Source organism: Vidua macroura, chromosome 6 (genome assembly GCF_024509145.1).
Source record: "Vidua macroura isolate BioBank_ID:100142 chromosome 6, ASM2450914v1, whole genome shotgun sequence".
Taxonomy (NCBI): Eukaryota; Metazoa; Chordata; class Aves; order Passeriformes; family Viduidae; genus Vidua; species Vidua macroura.
Window position 1 is genome coordinate 32814849 of NC_071576.1, and position 24134 is coordinate 32838982.

The following is a 24134-nucleotide window of genomic DNA, read 5'->3' on the forward strand; positions in this document are numbered from 1 at the left end:
GGTTACCTAGCTGTATATTCAGGGCTCCTGAATTAAAACCCAAGTTACTAAGATAAAGGTTGTCACTGAATAGATTTCATCTCTAGGAAATAAATTTTGACAGTTATGGATTTAAAATTAATAACAATGCAGATTTGAATGTGGTTTTTCGAGCCTAGTTTGTTTGAGCACTCTTGGCAACACAACTGCTGTGCTTGGAAAGGCAGACCTGCTTGTGCTTTACATGTGCTTTACACCATGGTAAACCCTATAATACCACTAATGCAACTTGCTGAAAGACCTTTGAGGCAGGCAGGAGTTTAAATATCATTAGTAATTGTGCCTTTGTTGTTCCTGTAAAAATGCAGATTTGCTAAATTGGAAGTCCTGAAGATTTAGATTTACTAAATATAGGAAGTCCTGCTAAATTGGAAGTCCTGAAGAGTTGTTAGATCAGTGATACCTGACTCCTAATTTTCAGTATTGCAATACTGTCATGAACACCCTTAAATCTTTGTTATTAATGTAATTCCTCCTAGTCTTCACTTACATGACCTCATACTGCCCAGAAAATTTCAGTTAAAAATAATCTGTTTTCTAGAGTATTTGTGTTTTTCAAAATAATAAACACACCTCAAACAGACCTAAAATGTAAAATGTTTGCAGAACTTCTATAACCTTAGTCATGCTAACACTGAAGAACTGAACTTTAGATCATCTTTGCTCTTCTCCTGTTCTTTATTTATAACGCCATCATTTGTTTTGGTTCAATGTTTACCAATTATGTTGTCCCTCTTAACAGCTGCTGATGGCCCAGGAGATCGATTCATCATAGGGGAATCCCAGGCTGGTGAGCAGGTGAGCACAATTTTTTTTCTCTATTTTTAATGTATTTTTCTTCTGTAAGATTTTGCTTTGTATTTTTACAAGCCTTGCTAGTGCTCCAAAATTCAGTAGTCTTGGATGTGGTGTGAAGTAGGACACAGCTGTACTGACCCTCCTGCTATGTGCCTTGGGACATGATTTCAGAAAGTGAGGTAGTACAGTTACATAAGGAGCTAACAAGGATATCCCAAAATACTTCAGAGCATTGTGCTGACATGTCTGATAGGAGTGCATACAGTAACATTCTGCCCTGGTCCAATGTTTGAGGACATGAGATTTCTAGTGGCACAACAATTCATAAGCAGAGGAAAGAATGATTTAACCTCCTCTTGCTGACAGATTTTTAAGGATGTCAGCCCAATAACTGTTTTTATAAGTTGCTTCCATTTTTCAAACTGATAGCTGCAAAATAAAGTGTATATATTTTTTTATATTTTTTTTTTTATTACGTAACAATCAGAACAATCTTGAGGAAGCATGGCAGCAGCCTGATTTGAGGCTGGTTTGTGAGAAGAGTGTTTGTGCACCTTAGCTGATACATGGATTGATTTTAAAAGCAAGTTGAGGCTTGACCTGTTTGTGACCTGCTGTGCTCTATAAACATTCATTAATAGATGCATTTTGTGATTTGTTCTCAAATTCAAGAGCATATTTCATTAAATTTCTGTACTCATACAGGGGTAATGGGAAAAAAAATCAGTTCTGTTCAACTACTGTTATTCTGTCCATTTAATCATACATGGCACTTGTGTTCAAGAAAACGTGAGTTAGTCCAAAATGTTTCTCCAGCTATTTAAAGTCCTGATTTATAATTCTGTGTATTGTATGTGAAATGATGGAGAAAGGGATAAGTAACAGGCAAAACAAGGAACTGATCAATTTTAATGAGGATTTTATAGTATGTCCCTTTTGACTGCTAAACAAAAAAGTCCAAGTAAAATCGACATATTTCAAAAGTTGTATCAGGTTTTAGAAGTATTACTAGTTGCAAGATTATTCAATTTTTTTTTAATGGACTGGAACTGTCTCTAAATGTGTCATAGACATTTAATTTGGTTAATCATGATGGGTGAAAGTGTAAAAATTATTTTTGCTTCCAGTCCCATCCATCATTATGAATTATACTTGCGTATAATAGACATCTTCTCAGTACTGATATTCATGTGAGCTTAGATTAATGGATCAGTTGCACAAAATATGTAAAACTACTTTGAATTCTAAAAAAACAAAAGCAAATGAATTCAGCAGTTTTTTAACCTGCCTTATATTTTTAGCCCTCCTGACTGCATTTTCAAGCATTGGTCCAGAATCCAAAAGATTCAAAGACAACTATTTTTACAACTCTTTTTATGATCACTGTAAAATAGCAAGAACCAGCAGAGCAACCTGCTGAATTTTCACTCCTATCACTATTCCCCTGTCATCAATATTATCATTTTGCTAGTTAAATATCACAGCACAGTGTTGCTTAAAAGCAGTACTGTTGAAGTTGTCTCTAATGGGGAGTATTTCCCATTAGAGGTTTGAAGTGTTTCAGTGTCCTAATCAGTTCAGCAGGTTTGTACAAAAGATAAAAGGGCAAATGGAAGCTGCTTCCCTCCTACAAAGTTCAAGAGCTCACAAATGTCTCTTTACAGGGACAGTCTGTCCTCCCAGATTACGGGGAATAGGAAGGCTCTCTGGCAAGGAGCAAAAATTGGGTGGGAAGCAGACATGCAGAGAGAGACTATTTCTGAAAATACCAGTGGCAAGTTAGAAAAACAAGGCTGTTGACCTCAGAATAATTGGTCAAAGTTTTTTTTTTCTGGGGCAAACACATCTTCAGGTTCATCTCCTTCCCAAGAAATTATTTATAGCCTTGGATGGCTCCTCAGTCTCATTTCACCCTTCAGTCACTCTCAGCAGCAACATTCTGCTTTTCATGTTACAGACCAATTAACAGAATGATTCACAGCAGGGAGTTCAAAATAGATTTAGATTTGGCTCCTCCTGTAGGGAAAAAGGTTACATAAACGCTAGTAGCAAGGAAGAAGATGGGACTGAGAATTGCAGGGAGACCACATAGCCAAGTTGGACATTGCTGTATCAATTTTTAATTTGTGTGTTTTCTGATTTCCATCTCCAGATGGTCATGTTTATGTTAAGCCTTTTATTGTATATCAGGGAAAGCTTTCAGACATAACCCTGCTTTGGGAAGGTTAGGGCACACTTGAGATTACTGGTCACCCACAATGGCCTGTGTGTAAACACACTCAGCCATAGGAAAGATGGTTTTCCTTCTGTAGACTTACATAGACCATAGCATTTCCTGCAAGACTTCCTAAAGGTAAGAGGCACTACAACTAACCAGCTACAATATTAGAATGAGAAGCAGGCATTTTCCATGATTCCAATAACTTGTGCCTTTTTACAGAAAGGAGCATGGATGATTCTAAATCACACAGGAGAGGTGTAATCATGTGCAGGAGAAAATGCCCGAGATAGGGGTTGTGCTTAGTAAATTATTTCTGGGTTTTATTCCATGACTAAAATTGAGTAGGTTATCAGTAATGAAGGCAAAGGACAGAAACCAGTATTGCCCCATTGCAGGTAAAAGTGAGATCTCAAAGGCCTTTAGAAGAGCTTCTGTGAAATTTTTGCACATTAATATGTTTTCCAAGAAGCAATCATTTCTTTATCTCCGAAAAATCTATCATAGAGGAACACAGCCCTGGAGATTCACAAATAAATCTGATGGTTGACTTTTGTTCATAAAGTTAATCTGATCAAATTCTCAGCAGACAAAAATGAAATTAAATATATGAGCAACATAACCAGTTCTAAAAGCAATTGTATCATGAATTTGTTTAAATGTATCACATCATTGCATCTCAAAAAATTAACTCATCTAACAATAAACTCCAAAAACATGGTTAGTTACAGCACATTTTATCACCATAGGCTCTGATTTGTGGCAGTAGTAGACATTTTGTATTCTCTGTGATGCATTTTAAGAGGCAGGAATTTTTTATACAATACATTTTTCCTCTGAAATTTGTCATTTAAGCCACCAATACTTAAGAAGTTCAAAACAGTATTACCTATTTGTAATATATCTACAATGGTATGCAAAATACATAATCCGAGGCATAAGTTTTGCCTTTTGTAACATTTCATAAAAATCAAAATTACCCAGTAGATAGCATTATTTTCCTTTTTAAGCAGCTTTAGTATAAATGGCAGCCTTTCTGCTATCCATCCACAACTCCTTGAATAGTTTGTGGTGAGGAATAAATGTCATTTCCTTAAAAGTGTTTTTTTTTTTAATGTCATCTGGTTTAGATACCTACATTATGATAGCATGAATCTTGCCCTAAAAATACACTGACTGTGACATATGGCAAGTGTGGGTTTTATTTATGTTCTTCTCCAAGGATATTTGATTTCCATTACCTGTAGAAAAGGGTTAAGATTCAGTCAGTTCTAGGCTCAGTTGTTTCTTGGATTACAGAGGTTGCTGTGATACTGTGGTAAGCCAGACAAAAACCATCCCCAGAGTCTTCCTAGGGCTTCTGTCCCCAGTGTGTGAAATACACACATTTCAAAGTAAAACTCACCTTTCAGAGGTTATGACAGGGCTGAAGTGGAGTAGAAGAATGGGCAAGGCAAACAGCTTTATGCAGCTACAGTGCTGACCACTGGTCTAGAGTCTGGTTGTGTCTGTCAGCCTCCTGACAAAAGTCATGGAGTAAATTCCTGCTGGGCAGGAGCAGGTAACAGTCCTGAGAGGTACTGCCTGCAACCTGTGGGTTGCTGCCAAATGTGTGCTAATTACAGCCTGAGAAGTCCTGGATGTATTCCAGCACTGCATATGGAGTACAGAGTCAATGTGCACGTGAGTTATACGTGTGGCACGTACAGAACATGTAGCTCTGATCACAGCTGCATAGATCTCTGTGTAGCACATGTTCACTTATAACAGTGAAATCTAAATAAGCCAGGCTTACTGCAGTGCTGGGAGGAGCCAGCAATGAAATCTCAGTCATCATATCAGCATCTTTTAGTTTCTTTTTTTTAGGATTATTTTAGTTATTTATTTCTTAAATAGTTATGGTCAAATTACAGTTTTACTCTGGATTTTGACAAATGTTTATTAAAATAGTCTACCTGGTGAGAAGTGTTATTAAAACCGTATCATCTGTTTTATCATGTTGTTCTGATATGTTTCTGTTCTTTGTACTGCTTCTGCTGAAACTTTTTAATGTCCTGTAACTTTATGGAATTGTAGAATATTATCAATTTTCGGCTCTTCTAAATTGACCCTCAATAGATATTTTCTGTGAACTAGTATTGAGCTGTCTCAGTGTTAGGAAATCTGCCTAAAAATTAAACAGTTGGTTTCATTACCATTATATGTTGGTTTTTCATAAATAGTGTGCTGGTAAAACAAAACAGAACAAAAATCCAACCAAAGCAATTTCAGCCCTGGCAGCCAGAGTGCTCTGCAAAAATATTTATGTACTGAGAACTGCTAGATTTTTGTTCATGGAAGTTTCCATCTAACAGTTACATTTTTAAGCCAGTTATTTTTCTGTGCCAAATATTTTTCTGAGTATTAGTATATTCCTTCTTCTGAAAGTTGTTCATGTGATAGAAATATAAGGAGAAAAAACTGAAGCCACCTAATATGTGGCCATATAAATAAAACCAGGTGTGAATTGGAGTTTATTGTACCTCTTGATATTGCTCACAGTAAGAGTCATGCTGAATGCTGAAAATATGAATTCTGGTCTTTTAGACAGATTACTTGCATAGAGTTCCAGTGGCTTGAATTTTTTCCAAAAAGAGATTAATTTCTGATTTTTTATTTTTCAGCCAACTCAGACTGTGATGCCTGGTCAGGTAATGCGTGTTACAACTGGTGCTCCAATTCCATGTGGTGCTGATGCAGTGGTGCAAGTGGAAGATACAGAGCTCATCAGGGAATCAGATGATGTGAGTCACAAGTTTAAAAACTCATTTTTCTTTTGTGTGCAGCAGTAAATGGCACATGATACAATCCTATAATATGAAAGTCATACAGAAAAGCTCTTCAGTAATCTCAGAAATTTGAGGATTCATCAGTTCCTGGTGGCAATTCTCACTTTCAGGCTGTGATAACAGTACTACAGACCTTGCTGTTCTTACTGATTTTTTGCATCAAAATTGTTGACTGTTGACTCTAAAATGCTTGGGAGCATGATTTGAGTGAAAGGCAAATGCCTCTTGGAAATCCATGCCTACAGTCCAATTCAAATGCCTCCTGTATTCACATTTTAAAACACAGGCTAGTGGAAATCTCACCAGATAAGAAGGGGAAATGTTTTTTTTTTTAATTACATGTTGATCTCAGAATAATACATGAATAATGAATTACTGCTGATGTAATTAAATCTGAATATGATTTTCTGTGGGAAAGTGAACTGTTTAAAGTGCTGCAAAATCCATAGGATGGCTTGGGTTCTTTTAAACTGTGCTATGAAGACAGTTCTGTATTATCAGAGTTGGTCTTGTTTCAGCAAAGGTGAATTTGGTGGATTTTGGAGAATACTTCTTGTACAAATACCTTCCAATGAATCTGTTTAGAAAAAGAGGTTATGTTATGAAACAGAGGAAGTAAATGTTTTTTTTAAATACAATTAAAAATTTTAAAAGACATTTGTGCTCCTTTAAAATGAGAACATTACTGAATTTAAGACCTCTGAAAACCAAGAAATGGATAAGGTGCATATTCCTCCAGAATGTAGACATAAGCCTGGTTTTGAACAGATTTTCCAGTCTGCCTTTAAATCATACTAGTGGACTACCCTACAGATGCTGCAAATAAGAACACAGAAAGAAAACACAGAAAAAGAACCACAGAAAAAATAGAATACTGTAGTACTAATTCTGTATGCGCAGTTGTCTCAACATAGTGAAATGTGCTTTTTATGAAGCAGAGGAGCTCTCTGTAGACAACTTTATTCCATAGAGTCCATCTTAGACTTCCTTTGTGTTGTTGTGTTTGCTTCTGAATTCCAGCTGTGATTTCAAGGCACAATCATCATGTTTGCTGTCATCTGAGAGACTTCAAGGCGAGAAGACTGACACAACTCTTACTGACACAACTTCCAAGTTCAGCTTTGGAATGAACTATGTGTATGGTTCTGTGCTCAAATCAGCCTTTGCTCTACTGCTGCTGTTCTGACAAGCTGTTCCACTTCGCCACAGCTCAGTGTCAGCATTGTGATTGCAGCTGGGCTGTGAGCAGATGAATTCTAGTGTTCAAAACTGATAGAGACTGCAAAAACTGAAACTCACTCTCAGGATCCTTCTCATGCCTTATTAATCTTATTAAATGCATAGATTTTTCTATCTAATGAACTCAGCAAGCTGTCTAGGCTGTCCTTCTTCCTAGCAGGGAAATTATTGAAATTATCAATCCTGCTTTAAGGTTACGGGTGTATATGTATAGATTATATCTTCCTGCAAAATACACCATTGCTTTCACTGCTTTTTAATCATTTCATTAGCCTTACTGAGCAAGTTTTATGTGGCCATTGCCCACCTCATCTTGAGAGGACTACCACATTGCAAATATAAGCACTACATCATAGTGTAAAACCAGATTTTTTTCCAGTCTAAGTTTAGATTTAGTGATACTGACAGGTTGGCTCTATCTCAAAACTGAGTGCATATATCATCAACCCAGGGCTTAAAATTCAATATTAATGATAGAGGTCATGTGCCATTTATTGGCATTGAATGAATCACCAAACTATTGACATTCTGCACAAGGAAATGCATCAGATTCTTCAGGCCACTGTCACTTTTTCACAGTAAATAAACAAGATGAATGAGCCCCTTTCTGATTCATACAAGGCTCTCAAGTAGGAGTATCCACTACAGGAATCTACATGAAAATCCTGAAACAGCTGCAGCACATAGCTTCTTTCCACCTTTCTGCTAATGTAATGGCCTACTGTCTGCCAGACTAATGGATGTTTGAAGTGCCATCTTTGAAATGGTTTGACCAGATCAAGTTGGCTGAGAGGAATAGAAAGAATCCACTCAGTATACCAGATCAACGATGTAAACAGGAAAGCTAGATAAACACAGGTATTATTTAAAAAAAAAAAATGGGACGCTAAAACTACGTATTCAGTGCTGGTCCTCCCCTAGTGAGTTCATCATAAAGAGTATTTCTTAAAATGCTGTTCAGTTTTAGCACACGTTGTGTTACAACCTTGACAAACAAATCAGGAGAACAATATGATGCTTAAGCCATAACGTCTCAGTGTAATGACTGCTGTGTAGACTTCTAAGAAATTAAACATTGATCTTATTTGAATAGTTCAGCTGACCATATGTGATGTCCTTGTGTTTGTAGGGCACTGAAGAACTAGAAGTTCGAATCCTGGTGCAAGCTCGACCAGGCCAAGATATCAGGTTTGTATTTATTAAAATACCTCTGTTAGGAATTGAAGGGCTGATGAATTTCAAAGTAATTTTTCAGTCATGAGTGGTACTGACATTTTGACAGTCAGACTAAGGAGCATCCATGGGCACTCCTGACCTGGAGCAGGACCAATGAAGGAAAGGTACTTTGAATCTCATTCTGTTTCTCTTTCATGTTGTTTTTCTGTCCTGATTTTCAGACCCATAGGACATGACATTAAAAGAGGTGAATGTGTGCTGGCTAAAGGAACCCACATGGGTCCATCTGAGATTGGTCTCTTAGCAACTGTTGGAGTAACTGAAGTAGAAGTTAACAAATTTCCAGTGGTTGCAGTAATGTCAACAGGGAATGAGGTAAGAAAAGTTTGTTTAGAATTATAGTCTGAAATACTGTATTTTTTTTCAGGCAATGTTTTGGATAGTGATTTCCACCCTACTCCCAAGCAGACTCACTTTTGATGGCAACTCATGCTGACATGAGCTATTTTTGTGAGGCATTAACCCATAATAATAATCTGCTTGTGTTTTCTCCCTTAGGGGCTTTCTCACAGGTCTCACACTCTCTTTGCCAAAATTTTGGTAATGTATCCAACCATGTCCCAGCTGTTTTCCTCCTGCCAGCAAGGGAGAGCCTGTGGGGTAGTTGGGGTTGTAATTCATGTTGCCAGTCATGACTGAAGAGTAATTTCTTTTAAGCAACACCTTATTTGTCTATAACACAAATGGCAGACAAGCTGTCTTGGGAAACTGAATAGGTCTACCAAATGCCTTGTTGCAGTATTGTGCCTCAGTATTCTTTCTTATGGTAGCATATGTTGAAATCCAGACTCTCCTTTTGGTAGAACAGCAGACCAGCTTTATAATTGCTTTAACTACATCAGAAAAATCAGATTTAAGATTAACTTAACTTACTAACTTTACATATGTGGTGTGTTGACCCAGGCCAGCAACTGTGCCCTCTCACTTCTTCCAGCAGCAGGACAGAGAAAGAATAGGAAGAGCAAAACCTAAAGAACATGTGGGCTGAGATATGTGGGTTAAGACAGCATGAAGTTTTGACTGTCCTTTAAGACAAACTTTTTGAAATCCAACCACAAATATTAACTCAGTAGCTGTATTCTCATACAGCTTGAATATGTTCAGTTTTGAAAGATTTTGAAAAGTTTTCGTAGGTTGAAATTTGTCATCTAGGGTACAGATCATTGCCAGATTTCATAGCATAAACAGGGTGTGGCATGCAGGAACCAAACCACTAACTGAGGAATAAATCCATAGAGCTACAAGGATTACAGGTGGTGATTTTCTGATTAGTAGCTTCCATATGATTGGAGATTCTTGCATGTCATTAAAGGGTCCTTTACTGATGTAGACATTCTCTTTTGTAAAATGTTAAAACATTCTTTAACATCCTATGACAATCTTCACAGAAACAGAGATGCAAGCTAAAGCATAAAATTTTCCATGCTCCACTTCTCATTATTCTTACCTTACTACCTAATGCTGTGATTTTGACAGATACATTCTTATTAGTAGTATTATTATTTACCTCCTGTCAATCAATAGTGTATTGTCCTTTTGTGTCCTACATTAGCATTTCTAATATATATAAAACATTCATTTACATATGTATGTTTTGTAGTTTGGCTTCCAAAATACATAACACATGTGAGGTAATTGCCACAATAGACTATCTTGAGAGAAAGTTTTTAATCCAAAACAGTAATTGATATAAGAACTAAGCATAAGGCTTCTGTCTATTAATCTGAAGCAGACTGTTGTATTTTAAAAATATCTTTTTTGGTAAGCAAACAATGAACTTCAAAATGTTCATTAATTTCTTTAAATCTGGTTAACAACATCAATCAGATTGCCTTAAAACCATATAAAGAGAACAATAACGTGAAAACTTAATAGATTTTGGTTTGATTGCTAATGTCTGAGTTTAGAAGCCATGTCCTCATAAGGAGTAAAAATGTTTTGCAGACATGAACCAGTAGAAAAAAACGAAACAACGTGGAGGATTGGACTAAACAAGCACATTACATATCTTATTAATTTAAATTCACTAAATCACTTTATACATATGTTTCATGATATATGTCTAAAAATATCCTCTCCAACCTGATGAAAAAATTCTCACTTGTGTAAAGCACAGTATTCCAAGGAGACTGACTGAGAGTGTTTCTGGTTTTATAGCTGCTGAACCCTGAGGATGACCTCTTGCCAGGAAAGATTCGGGACAGTAACCGTTCAACTCTCCTAGCTACAATCCAAGAACACGGCTATCCAACAATCAACTTGGGAATTGTGGGTGATAAGTAAGTACCACATGTTAGTAAAGATGTCACTTCATATTCATGTGATGCACTTTATGGCATCCATGGGAAAAAGAAATACCAGAGAAAATGTCACTCATTACAAATGTCACAGTGTTGTGACAAGGCACATCTTGGAGAAAGTATTTCACCCTTTTCATTATAGCAAGAAAAAAAATTAATGGTGTTTAATTTGTTTTGCATTCTGTTTGTTGAAACAGATAATCTATTTCCTGTTGAAAATTGAATTTATTGCCGCAGTATCCTTCCAAGCACTATACTTAAAACACGTAAGGGGAGACAGTTCTACAGCAGCTATACTTTTTTTCTGGTCAAATAAAGGGAGAAGGAAGTTTCTCTCAGAGTTTATTTTCTATGACAAAATCGATTTATAGTATAAAATTTTGTCATATTCTGAGTCTTTTGAGAAACGCCCCACTGCTGCATATTGCTCAATATTTCCAGAAATATGTGGAAGAATTTATTTTTTTTTTAACTTTAGTGATGTTTACTTTGATTGCCACAGAGTAGCACCCTACTGATCAGTCTTTCTGTTCATCTGACAGCGATTGCTCCTTGTTTCCCAGTGGTAGTGAAGTGACATCTCTTGAGAGCTCTGGGATAAGTGATTGAAGTGTTCAGCTTTCTGTCCTTTGCAAGACTGGGTAGTGACTGCTATCCATGGCTTGAGTTTCTCAGCATAATGTATTTCCTCAATGTATTGAGACCTAGAGGCTTTGAATAGTCTTTCTTGCTTTTCAGCTGGGGTATCAAACCAACTGATAGACTTGGTTTGATGGGGAGTTGTTCAGGTCATCCCAGTGGGTAATTAAAAGTAAAAATGAAAAGCAGATAAGCAGATGACAAGGTCCCAGTCAGGGACTAAAAGGGAATCCAACCAGGTTACTATTACAGAACAGGTAATTTCAAACCCAGCTGTCCTTAAAGCAGTATTCAATACAAAACATCACTAGCTTGACAGAAAGTATACAAATGGGCCAGCCACTGCATGGTTTTGCAATAATTAAACCACCCTGCATGGTGGCTGCAGGAAATGCAGTTGACTTTGAACTACTCTTACAGGGAATGTGACATCACACTTGTGATCTTAGGGAAGGCAAACCCTTCTGGATATTCTCACTGCATCCAGGTATCCCTTTTTGCTTCTCTAGCCTAGCAAAACACCACTGCAGTTCCAAAGAGCAATACATATCAAGCCCTCCTTCCCATGAATGCTTCCAGTTTCAGGTGGTGATGTCATACAGAGTCTAAACTCATGAGGCTGTTCTTTCCAGGAGTGGTATCTAAATGTCCTAGATCACTAAAGCTTTCTATATTTTAAAGACCTTTTTAAACTTTAAAACATAAATAGTAAAGTTTTCAAATGAAGCTCTTATATCCAGAGATCAGGTTCTAGATTTGTGTAGCTAAGAAAAAAGAAAACAGCCACAGAAAATCTCTTACCTCCTGGGAGTCATCTCTGTGTAGAGGGATTGGCAGGGGTTTTCTTCAGCAAAATACTGTAGGTGGAACTTTTTACCACCTGCAGGAGCAAAAATAATAGCTACTGTTACCAACATTATTGTCAATGACAACTTACATTCTGTGTTACCAATGGCTTCATCCAGTGGAAAAGATGCTTTCCCTGGTAGTCCCCTCTGAAAAAATAAGAGTGTAAAGCTTGTTTGTTCTTTATGGTTTTGTCCTAATCAAATAGGTATAGTGTCAACTTTGCTGTAAAGTCAACATTATCAAAAGGAGAGTTTAACTTAAGGTCATTGTGCAAAACTGTAGCTATGTACTCCATTGCTTTCAGGAATTGTTTCTGTTCTGTTTCTTCTAGGCATGGAGAGTCTGTGGAGATAATTTTGAAAGCTCTCAGTAATAAATGACAAACAACTTCAGAATCATAGAATCATTTAGGTTGGAAAAGCCTTTAGGATCATCAAGTCGAACCAGTAATATCAGGTCCACAACTAAACTATGTCCCCAGGTGCCACACCTACATGTCTTTTAAATACCTCCTGAGATGGGAACTCCATCACTTCCCTGGACAGCTTGTTCCAACGCTTGATGGCCCTTTCAGAGAAGATTTTTTTCCTGATATCCAGTCTAAATCTCCCACGCTGAAAGTTGAGGCCATTTCCTCTCATCCTGTCACAGGTTACTTGGGAGAAGAGACCAATCCCCACCTGGCTATACCCTCCTGGTTGTAGAGAGTGATAAGGTCTCCCCTACACCTCCTTTCTCCAGGCTGAACAATTCCAGTTCCCTCAGACACTCCTCATCAGACGTGTGCCCCAGATCCTTCAACAGCTTCATTGCTTTTCTTTGGAATGTCTTTCTTGTAGTGAGTGAGATTTAAGGCCCAAGAGAACTTCTTGCTTTTCTATATTTTTTACAAATATATTTTATGACCTTTTCTTACTTGTCAGATGCTAGCTGAACACCAGGCAGCAAACAAATATATCAGTCTAAGGAAGTGCCTGCAGCTTTGCTTTCAGTTATGGGAGAGTTTGATTCTTTTGAATCTTAGCTATTAAAATGATCTCTGAGTCTTGAGATAGTATTACCTTGGCAAAGGTAGTAACAGTTCTTTTTAAATGTTTGGTTTTCTGCTTTTTTCTGTTTCATGCTAACAAAGCAGCTTCTGCAGAGGTAGTTACTTTACTCATAGAATAGAAATAATATCCTCCAATCGCAGAGTGTACTTTGCAGTAAGTTTTGAAAGAATAGTACTGTTGACTTAGGTAAGAATCTTCTGCACCAGATATCAAGATTCAGTCTTAGCAAGTCTTCTGCCATTCTTCCACACTCACATGCCCAATCCATATCTTTACAGCAAAATGCACTTGCAGTTCTGTTTCACTCAAAAGGCAAATCTGGTTGTGTAAATCAGTTTGATAAGAAGTATGATGTTATTTCATTATGTAATAAAGCTAACAGAGTGTTGCCCATACAAATATTTCAGTACATATTTTTGGACTAACATGACTGATTTGATGGAGTACTGTGGCACTTGGAGAAATGCAGGAGACTTACCAGAAAGATGTTGCAAAGGGTACGATTTTGACACTTTAGGTAGCACGTTTGTAGAAGAGAGAAACAAGCCTTCAGTGTCTGTTTTATGGTTTACTGCAGTTAAACCATGTGTGTTTGTGTGTGCTCATGTATATGTGCATTTTGTGTGTATAATATGTATCCAGACATTGAAAAACAGGAAGATTTTATACACCTGCAATATCTACTGGTGTAGTAAAAATACTGGCAAACATACTATTCAGAGGGAAAAATTTAAAACTTGTATTTTTTTTTTAATGTATCATGGTATATATTTCTTCCTTCCCATACTTTAGATTTGGGTGATTGTTTTCCTATTTCCTTTTTTTAATACCATTTTAGTGGGGTAAATTTTCCTTCATTTTACTGGGAGTACCACTTCCTGTGCACCGTAAGCACTAATGGAGTTTGAGACAGCAGCTAATAGGGAGCACAGTTGAGTATTACAGTTGCTGTAATGGGTCAGGTTTCTAACAACCATGGAAATCCTCTTCAATCATATTTGCAGATCTAATTTTCAAGCATAAATTTTTTTTAGAGTACTATTTGCAAAGACAAACTTAGATGTTATTCCTGTATCTAATTTCAGTATACAAGTCACTCAGAGGTGTTTAGGTAAAAAAAAAATAGCTTGCCCAGCTGCTTTAAAGCGATGTGATGCATGTAAACACAGAGATTGTGAAAAGATGGGGAAGCACACTGAATGTCTGGGTTTCTGAAGAGTAGTTAGAAGCATTTTAAAAATGCCTTTGCATATTAGTCATACGTGAAGTTACATTTTGAACTGACCACTCAAGTCTGACTTAGCCTAAAGCTGTACTTTCATTTGAAACCAATATTATATTTATTTTGGGAGCATTTTAATGATTTCTGAGATTGTCACCATCATTTATGTTCTCATAAATTGTAAATATCACTCAATATTCAAAATAAAAACCAGCAATTCCAAAACCCATAAAGTTTATAGTTGAAATCCTAGAAGAAAGCAATAGGAGAAAGGAACAGACCTGGGAATGTGATATACAGCTGAAGTGAAGTCTGGCCAGAAGCCAAGATTTTCTCTATTTGTGTTCTTAGCACGTAAAAGCCAAGCTGTTTGAAAAGCACACATCTCTGAGTAGAAATGGAAGATATATCCATTTTCAGAGCTACTGCAAACACAAGAAACAAATGCAAAACTAAGGAAAGGAAGAACCCTTCTGATATTGTTGTTACTGTTGTGTCTTGTATTTTTTGTCTGAATCTCAGAGTCACTTGCTAAAAAATTATAAAAACAACTGTCCAGTTAAAGTTGGTATTTCAATGTACTTTTGAATGTTGCCTCCTATTAACAAGACCAAGTTAAAAAGGCTACTAATTTCATTTGCTTTGCTTATAGTTTATGATTTTTTTTGTTTTTAAACCAATGATAAAAGTAAGGTTCATTTCTGATCTGTAGAAGTCTAATTGTCAGGATATTTTTGTGTCTGATTATTTCATTTGTGTTGTTCTTTGTATTCCATTGTTTAAAGTGTGAAGTTTAGCCCTAGCAAAATCTGCTGCAGTGTGGGCCTCTGTTTTACAGAGTCATCTTCCATTTTGACAGCTTTTCTTCTATGAAAGACTTTCTTATTAAGCTTGCTAAGGAATTTTGATCACGTATGTAATTAATTCAGTTTCCTCTGCTTTTAACTTTGTTTACATGAGTGCATTTTCCCCTTCTCTGCATTCTTTCCCCTATTTTCTAATTCCCTTATCATTTTTCTGAGAGGCATGTATAATATTTAGTTGCTTCAGCAGCATTTTCATTTATGAGTGTGTGATCTCACAGTGGAGAGAGAAAGAATCTCTCTCTTTAGGAGAAAATTTCAGGAAATTCATATTATTTCGTCACTTGCTTGAAAGATTTATCTGAATATTTATTAAATCAGCATTTTATGAGAGCTTTTCTACGTGAGAAGTCTTTAGTTTCTTATTTGGTTACCTCTCCTTTTTGACATACTGTTGGACATAGAGCTCCTAAACGACAGTAAACCTCTTAAAAATCACCCTTGCTGTTCTAACTATTACTCTGTGATATCCCTAAAATAAAAGCTTTGATAGAGCCTCTTCATATTTAGAATGGATACTGAAATCTTACTGAAGGATTTAGTCCGCTTCAATTTTAAGTTTGCCATTCCAAAAAGGGTTTAAATCTTTTGTGTTTGTGAGGCTTGCATGTAATTACTACTGTTATAGGTGGAACATCTAGAGTGGAGGGAGGAGAGTGGAGAAACTGCTCCAACACCAAAATTTCTCATGCAATATCAGCCTGGTATATATCATCATATGAGGTAGAAAATGAGTTATGGGCAGAATCCAGGCACAGAATCCTAGTCTCTCCCTGCTCCAGCTTAATGCCAGCTTGGGTAAAAGCAAATCTACTGTGAACAAAATTATTAGTAGTAGTAGTAGTATCATTTAACAAATGACTGCAAGAAAATGCTTTTTAGAGAAAAGACCTCACAATAAATGTCACAATATTAGGTTTTTCTAAAGTGGCTTCATTTCCAGTTCTGCTCAAAAAACAATGGTGTTATAAATTTTGATCGTAGCCTAATGAATGCAGGGACACAGAGTAATGGTTTGAAGGTGTTTCACATGTGGATGTCCTCTCCTTCCTTGTGCCCTGTCAAGAATATACTCCTTTTCAAGCAGAAATGTTTAATATCTGTCATAACATCTCTTGATAATTATTAGGGAAATCTTCAAATAAGATGTCATATTGACAGGTCATCTCATCTAATGTATGTGTTCTGAAAACGCAAAGGAATGTCTGAGCCAAAACAGAGGTGAAAAATGAACTTGTGAAATGGGACAGTGCAAATCCCAGGGAGTCTTCTGTACCAGTAGGAAACAACATAGCGTGACAGGTAATAAAATGTCATGCTGTAGAGGTGACAGGTGCAAAGCTAATGCAGAGCAGTGTGTCATTTTCCTAACTGTGTTCAACACAAGCATGGGCTCCTTCCTGAATTAGCATGTTTAGAATCACAGCTCAGTAGTAGCCCATGACAGTAAAGAGCAGATAATAAAGAGGACAGAATACTTTGAAAATCCTGTCTTTGAAAACAGAGAAAATCTGTTTGTTGAAGGAAAATAAAAATTACTATTTTTATGGTCTATTTTTGAGGCTTAAGTTAACAATTTTAAAAGCACTTTGAGAGATAATTTCTGTTTTCAAGAGAACTTCAGCTTCTAGAGGCCAAAGTATCATTCATTTAAATGATTTTCCATCTTCTTAATGCCTAGAGCATATATAGGAATTTGAGTTCCCAAGTCACTGAGAAATTTTTGAGGCTTGAAATTTTACTAATACCCCAGAAGAAAATAATGAAAACTAGTAAAGACAGTAGATACAGAACAATCAAAGATGTGGTGAACACTGAAGATGGGTCACTGTGTCAGTGATAGGAATCACCTACAAAACTGGGTTAAGTATATTGTTAATACAGCCAAATATGAATTGATATATAGAGGATTCAAGAATATAAGAAATATTTACAGGCTGGAGGTTTATATCCTAAGAAGTAAAGATTTAAGAAAATATTTGAGAATCCTCTAAATACAAATTCTAGCATATGTATATATAAAGAGCTAATCTCCTCTAGAATTAGAAGGTTATTTTGGTCCTCACCTTTGTATTCCCAGGACAAGAACCATTAAATTTCTTAAGTGGTTAAAAGATGGACTGTGTACTAAAGTAATACCAGAACTCAGGCTGTTTAATTCAACAGATGTTCTTACAAGATCACTTGATTACCTTCTAATTATACTGAGCCACATGGAGAACAAAATGAATAAGGTTTCTATTTCAGCAGCAATGCCTATGTATTCAAGTTAGACTGATTCAGAGGGTAAGTAAAGCATAATTTTAACAGTGATAGTAATTAGTTATTAGGAAACTAAATCAAATGCTTTGATATTCATTTCAAAGTGAGATTGGATATTTATTTACAATTCAAAGAAAAGCAAGTTCAGGGAGGTTCTCGTGCTATTTTAAATACTAAACCATAAAAAAGAGATGTATTTCTCCTGGTTGCAAATAATCTCTTAAGTATTATTTCAGAGAATTAAATTAATTTTTATGTTATTCCAGTGGACAATACATAGTAGAAGCATAAAATCAGAACTCTAGTACCAGCAGAAATTACACACCAGAGCTTAGCATCACACTAGAAAAGATTTTGGATTTTTGAGACTGCTATCTGTAACATTGGTGGTTAAACCAGAATCTGGGATCTTTCATGAAATCCAAAAGTCTTTTGTGTGTCACTTCATGACACAGGGACCCTGTTTTGAGAAATAAAGATTGACTTTGTTATTCTGGCAATGAATAGAAGAGAAAATGAGAGACTGAAGCCATTTTAGGAAATGGCTTTCTTGGGAAGCCTGTCAGAAAGAAATGGACATCTAAACTTTTAACCTGAATAATTCAAATATTTTTCCATCACTTCCTATCAACATTAGTATGCATTCAATCTGACAAACCCTCTTTATGAACTATGAGGAGAAACATGGCATGGACTTACAAGGTGATAAAAGAGGATTTTAGATTTCATGTTAGCAGTGACTGTGGGCATGTGTAACAGTAGTGTAGGGACATTGGCCTAGTCTTCTTCTCACATTCCCCAGTCAGACAGGACATGAGTGTGCACAAAAGTGATCTTTGCAATGCCAGACTGAAGCTGCCTTGTGCAGGATCAGCTGGCCATGGACTGGGGAGGGAGGTTGCCTTTGTTGTTGTTAACTGTCCAGCCAGCTGATATGAAGAAATGGCTCAAGAGTCACACAGTGATGACTGATGACATGGTCCATTTCAATAATGAATATCTGATTTCAGTCTTTTTTAAGAGGTATATTTATAACTCTTCATGTCCAATGAAGATTCTTTTACATTTTACATTTAATTGCCCTACGTTTAAGAGTATAAAAACATAATTTCTATTCATTTCATATTTCTGTTACAAAGGACACTATCTAAAATAGTTTTTTCACAGAAAAACTGACTTGGAAGAAGTATGTGTAAAAGGTAATGCTGCTTTCATAATTGGGAATTCATAACAAATCATTAATTGTTTTAAATAAGGTCCTGATAGGAGTAACTTTCTCAGTTTTGGACATTTTTTCTAATCCTGCCTCTTGTAGCAGGGTATGAAGCTTCTCATGAATGAAGTGGCATCTTTATTGACTATGGAGTTATAAAATTAGGATAATTACAGCTCTTTCCCCCTTGAAGTTAAGAAGGTGACAGTTATTATGCCTTAAGATCTATTTCCTGAATAAGAAGCTAAAAGTGTGAGTAAAAATGTTTCAATGGGGCCCATCTCCAAATATTTTCCCATTATCTGTGGTCCTCCTTCCAAAACGTCAAGTTGTTTAACACTTCATTTTGCTTTATTTTGAAGTCAAGAGTAAAGAAGTTTCTCCACAGACACTGCAAGGAAAGATCTCAACAAACTATGCTTTGTTGGCATGCCCAGTTGAGCCTAAATCCTTCCATAACTTTACTCTTCATTCCTTGGGAGAAGCCCATCCAAACTGTAAGAGAAAGATGTTCCCCTGCACTCCCTTTCTCTTCCATTGGCTGCCTTGCAAAGAGGAAGCATTTCCCATGGTGATTTTGAATATCTAGAGCCACCAAGGGGGACACAGCTGGGCACAGAGCTTCCCTTTGACCCCAGGAGACTCTCTCCTTCCCTGGCTCTTTATTATACCCCTTCTGCTTCCTTTACCCTCAGGAAGCCAGATGTTTTTAAAGAAGAAGGGACACAGAGCTTCCAGAACACTGCGGAGACAGGCCTACCAGATTGGTGAGCACTGTTTTTAAACCACTTGGGACGTTGAGGCACGTGCATGCTCACAGGCAGGCTCAGCCAGGTGTCTGTCAGGGCAGAGCTTGGAGCACGGATCCAACCAACATTTGCCGTACAGGAGCAGATGGTGTTTTATTCTGTCCATTAAGTAGCACTGCCTTTTCAGTTAAGTTCTTATGCACCAGTGCACTGTAGACTTACATGGCTCCACAACATTGAGAAAATGAAAATGTTTACGTTACTTATCAGTAGCAGTGAACGTCTTTATCCATCAAGGTTTTCCCTTTTAAAAACTGAGCAAGTGGGGAAAAAAATCCTGCTTGAAGGTAGTAATGAAGTCCAGGGAAGTCACTGTTACGATTCTTCAGTCATAACAGGAGTTGGACTTCAGTGATCCTCATGGGTCCCTTCCAGCTCAGGATGTTCTATGAGTCTGTGATAATGCATACTTGGTTTTCCACCACTATGCTGATCATCTCTAAAGCAGGTTAACTGAAACCTCTAAACTATGCACTATGCATTTTTTCCAATATACACGTGCAATTATATACTATGTCTTACTTAGGGAGATAGTTTAATAATATAGATTAATTTTCAGAACTTGCCCTCTAACATAGATAGGCCCAAGGAGCTGGAGTGATGACAGAGGGAGAATAAACTACCTGTCATTTTCTCCATTAACAAACAGAAACAATGAGTTTCTATAGTTTCCCTCATGTAGGAAATAAAAATAGGTAGAAATGGAACGAAAATCCTATTGAAGACTAGTACCTGAAAACTTCACATGTGAGGATCCTCACTGGGGTAAATGGCCCAATTATTGTAAGAAAAAGTTGGACTCGCTGTTCTCATGACTGAGTCAATCTGCCATATCCTTAGCTTTCAAAAAACTGGTTCTTGTTTAGCAATTAGTTATTCATGCTGAAGCTAGGTTGTTATAAATCTAGGTTTTCCTCATGTAATGGACTAAGCCTTTTGCTATACTACACATCCAAAAAAAAACCTTAATTTATGAGAATCTGCAGGATTTAAAACATTTTAAATTAATGTGAAAAACATGATACAGACTGTCTACTTTATCTGAAATTACTTAAAAGATGAAATCTACCAGCAGGTGATGGACTTGGAATTCCTCATACAAGTCAGTTCACACACCTCATTGCTACTGCATAAAACATTAAATGAGCCTTTGGTCTCTTCTAAGCAGTATGAGGGAAAGCACCAACAAAAAACAGCCCCTAGAATAAGTCTTCCTACCCAAAACATGAGCAATAAAAAATGCTTCTGCTTCCAGAGCAGGAGAACAGGCAGTGAGCATTTCGTTATGTTAAAAACATCTTTGCGCTTGAAGAGACATGGTCCAGTACTGTAGAGACAAATGAAGTTCTAGTTCCTTCCACTAACTAACAGCTGTCAAAAAAATGAAGTTGCTGGTCTCAAATAGGATAAGTTTCTCCGTTCCTTCTCTTCACTTATTTCTAACACTATAGTTTGCTCTTCATGGGGAATTTGTATTTTTTTAGTAAACAAAAATCGATGCCATATTTCATTTGATATTTTCTAAAAAATAACTATTTGTTTTAGGACACACCTGATGATGGAACTTTTAATGGTCTTTTTATATTGTCTCTAATCTGTGGCTTCCAAGTCATTTTTGTTTTGGAGACAGACATTTTTCCAAGTGATTAAGTTATGATTCTATAAAGGGTGGAGCTTCCTAGAGAAAGCCTTCATTTTGAGGCATTGCTTTAAGGGACTGCATTTCTACCTGTCCTAGAGACATCCATACTGTAGATCAATAGCAGTTAGACCAGTTTTCAGGCGGAATGAAATCACTTTAAATTCCTTTTAAATTTATTTAAAATTTACTCTTACAGTTGAAGCTAAAGTAAAATGAAAAGGTAAGACATTCGGTGATTACAATGCCATTTCACTATGAGTCAGATTTGGTGATATTATTTGCTATATGTAAACAACTGGCACTAATTACATCCATCATATATTTTACTTTCAGTTGTGTCAGTCTAAGCCAATTCTCATTTCATGAGTGTTCTCATTGAAGTAATTGAACCGCAAAAGAACCACAGTTGCCCTTCAGACTCACGAATGCACTGACATCTTTACCAATGCAGTGCCAGCAATGTCTTTGGCATTGATTATTATATTGTGTAGTGTAATCTTCAGTCATATTATTTCAACACAGCTACAACTGTTGAATATTTGGTTCTCCAGGAGTGAAAACTTTTCAGTGAATCCATATTGACTCACTTCCTTTGTAAGAAGGAAGATAAAATAAAAATCTTTACCTGTGTAATCCCGTCCAATTTTTTAGAAAAGCTAATGGATTTCTGGTAAGTGTACTGATAAGGTTCTTTATCTTCAGCCAGCAAAAATAGCCAGTGATAGTTTTTTAATTAGTGGAAACCAGCAGTTCTCAGGCTGCTTCTTACACTCAGAGGGCACACACTATACTGGATTTAGAATGAATTAAGTGCTCACGAGTTAATACAATGGCACAGCAGGTGAAGACAGCTGTTATCAAAGCTTTGGTCCTGTTCTTTTAGCATTTATAGAAAAAATTACAATTCACACCGAAATGCTTGCAGCTGAATGTACACAAGCAGCAGACAAGGATGTCATTGAGGACTCTTCACACAGGAATGTGCCTGTACTACATAAGCACCTGGCTTCTATGCATGAGACTTTTTCCTGTAGCACACCCATGGCTAGCTGTTTTTTCTGACCTCTCTGATCTTTTGTCATTCTGGCATATATATGAGTGGAGGTTTTCTGAAACAGATGAAGGAAACAGTGGAGGAAAATCTATTATCATCCTGATATAGAAAAAAACCACTGAAGGCATTAGACAGCTCTCATGGTTACTTCAGCAAAAAAGTTGAAGACCTCTAACTGAAGGCCTCTAATCTTCTAATCAAAATCCCTACAAGTTCATAGAAGTAACATGAAAAAGAATATTCTGCATTTATATTTGCAGCAGCAATTAAAACAAAAAGTACCAAAGAGAGATTCTTTAATATTGCTGTCAAATAGACAAAACTTACATAGTTATGTTGAACAAGCCAAAAGCTGCTGTAATTATTCCAGCTTTTCTCACAAGCTGGCCTATTTTCCTAGGGAAAACATACTGCATCTGTTCAGAGTGATCATGTGAAATACCACAGTAGGTAAAAGGAAGATACATTATGAGAACATGATGAAATACACTTGAGAATTTTGAAACAAATACAGTCTCAGAAGTGTGTCCATATGTTACTACATGCATCATCAAAATCGGATTTTCTTCTGCTTTCAAAAATCATACTAGTCAAAACACAGAATTCCTATTACCGTCAAATATTCATTCATTGAATTGCATTGATTGAAATGTATTCATTGATTTACATTCAATATTATATTCTACAGAAGGTGGATTTTAGTTGGTTAAAAATAATGGCATCTGTGCACCATTCTGCATCCTGCAAATTACTGATATGCAAAATACTCCTCTTGGCCATGAGGTGAGAAGTGGGTGACAGACTCTGTCTTTATGCCTCGCTGCATTCATCTATTCATTTTGAAATCTGTCACCTCAGCTGAATGAGCAGTTAAAAAATGAGAGTTAATCTTAAAGGATCAAATCCATATACCATCCTTCCTCAAGAAGAAATGTCATTGAGCTTGATGAGATCTCTGAGTACAAGTAGTCCATTGGTTATTTGATGAAAATTTTAACTTGGCAAATTCTTTGTTATTTTGGAGGCAGAACTAGAAGTTTGACTGGGATCTTTGCATGCAAGGGGAATTTCTAGCAGGTCTTTGTACCTCAGTTAAACGTGTTCATCTGGAACATCTCTTTAGCAGGTAAGAGATTTCCTAACATGCAAAAGTAGCACAAACCACTGTTGCCAGTTTGTGGGAACATATCCAGAATGTGCTAAGCTCAGGACACCTGCAGCTGAAGTTTACAGTCAACTACTGTAGTTTAGAGAGCAGCTGGAATACTTTGGTCTCTAGTGTGATTGTGTAGGATCACTGCTAAGCTCTTCCATTTTCACTGTGTGTCCAGGAATATGTAGCTCCTCAGAATTTGTGAAGAATCATGTCTTTCAGCATATAACTGAAATACTTGAGATACTTTCAAATAAAGTAAAACAGCAGGCAAGAAAGGTTGGCCAGCTCTGCTTTTGTACTCACAATAGACACTTGTGCATGCATCTGGTGCATTATGGTGCATGTGTATCTTTCTGTATCTGTGTCCAGTATCTCTGTAAAGCACACAGGTTCAAGGTGCTGACTGTGATGGTGCATGCACACATTTTGCAAGTACAGGTTACCAGAAGACCTGGGTTTATAAAAGCCCAGGCTGCTGCATAGAGAAATGCAACAACCACAAATGTTTCTGTTAGTCACCCAATAGTAACAGCTGTATATGGCAATGGGCAGCAAGGACTGGAAGTGACTGTCAGGTAATGAGGTTACATTGAATGAACGAGACTCCTGTGGCAAAGAACGTGGTGGAAATGGTCCTGGAAATTAGTAGTGAACTATGGGGTTTGTACTGTGACAATGGCTTGATAAGTCAGTCCTAACTAAAGGTTCCAGTCCC

At 36.8% G+C, this 24134-nt stretch overlaps 1 protein-coding gene across 20 annotated transcripts in view; it reads left to right on the top strand.

Annotated features, from left to right (window-relative positions):
* The window catches only part of GPHN (gephyrin), a 275721-nt gene that overhangs the window by 236523 nt on the left and 15064 nt on the right, over positions 1-24134 (top strand). For 11 of the 20 annotated variants that reach the window (XM_053980258.1, XM_053980261.1, XM_053980265.1 and 8 more), the window contains 5 exons: positions 782-837; positions 5719-5838; positions 8252-8310; positions 8520-8673; positions 10516-10637. In XM_053980258.1, the coding sequence (XP_053836233.1) occupies positions 782-837; positions 5719-5838; positions 8252-8310; positions 8520-8673; positions 10516-10637 (511 nt within the window). Of the gene's footprint in view, positions 1-781; positions 838-5718; positions 5839-8251; positions 8311-8519; positions 8674-10515; positions 10638-19453; positions 19526-23287; positions 23328-24134 lie in introns of those variants that run through there. The other 9 variants (XM_053980254.1, XM_053980257.1, XM_053980256.1 and 6 more) reach the window with 2 other exon arrangements.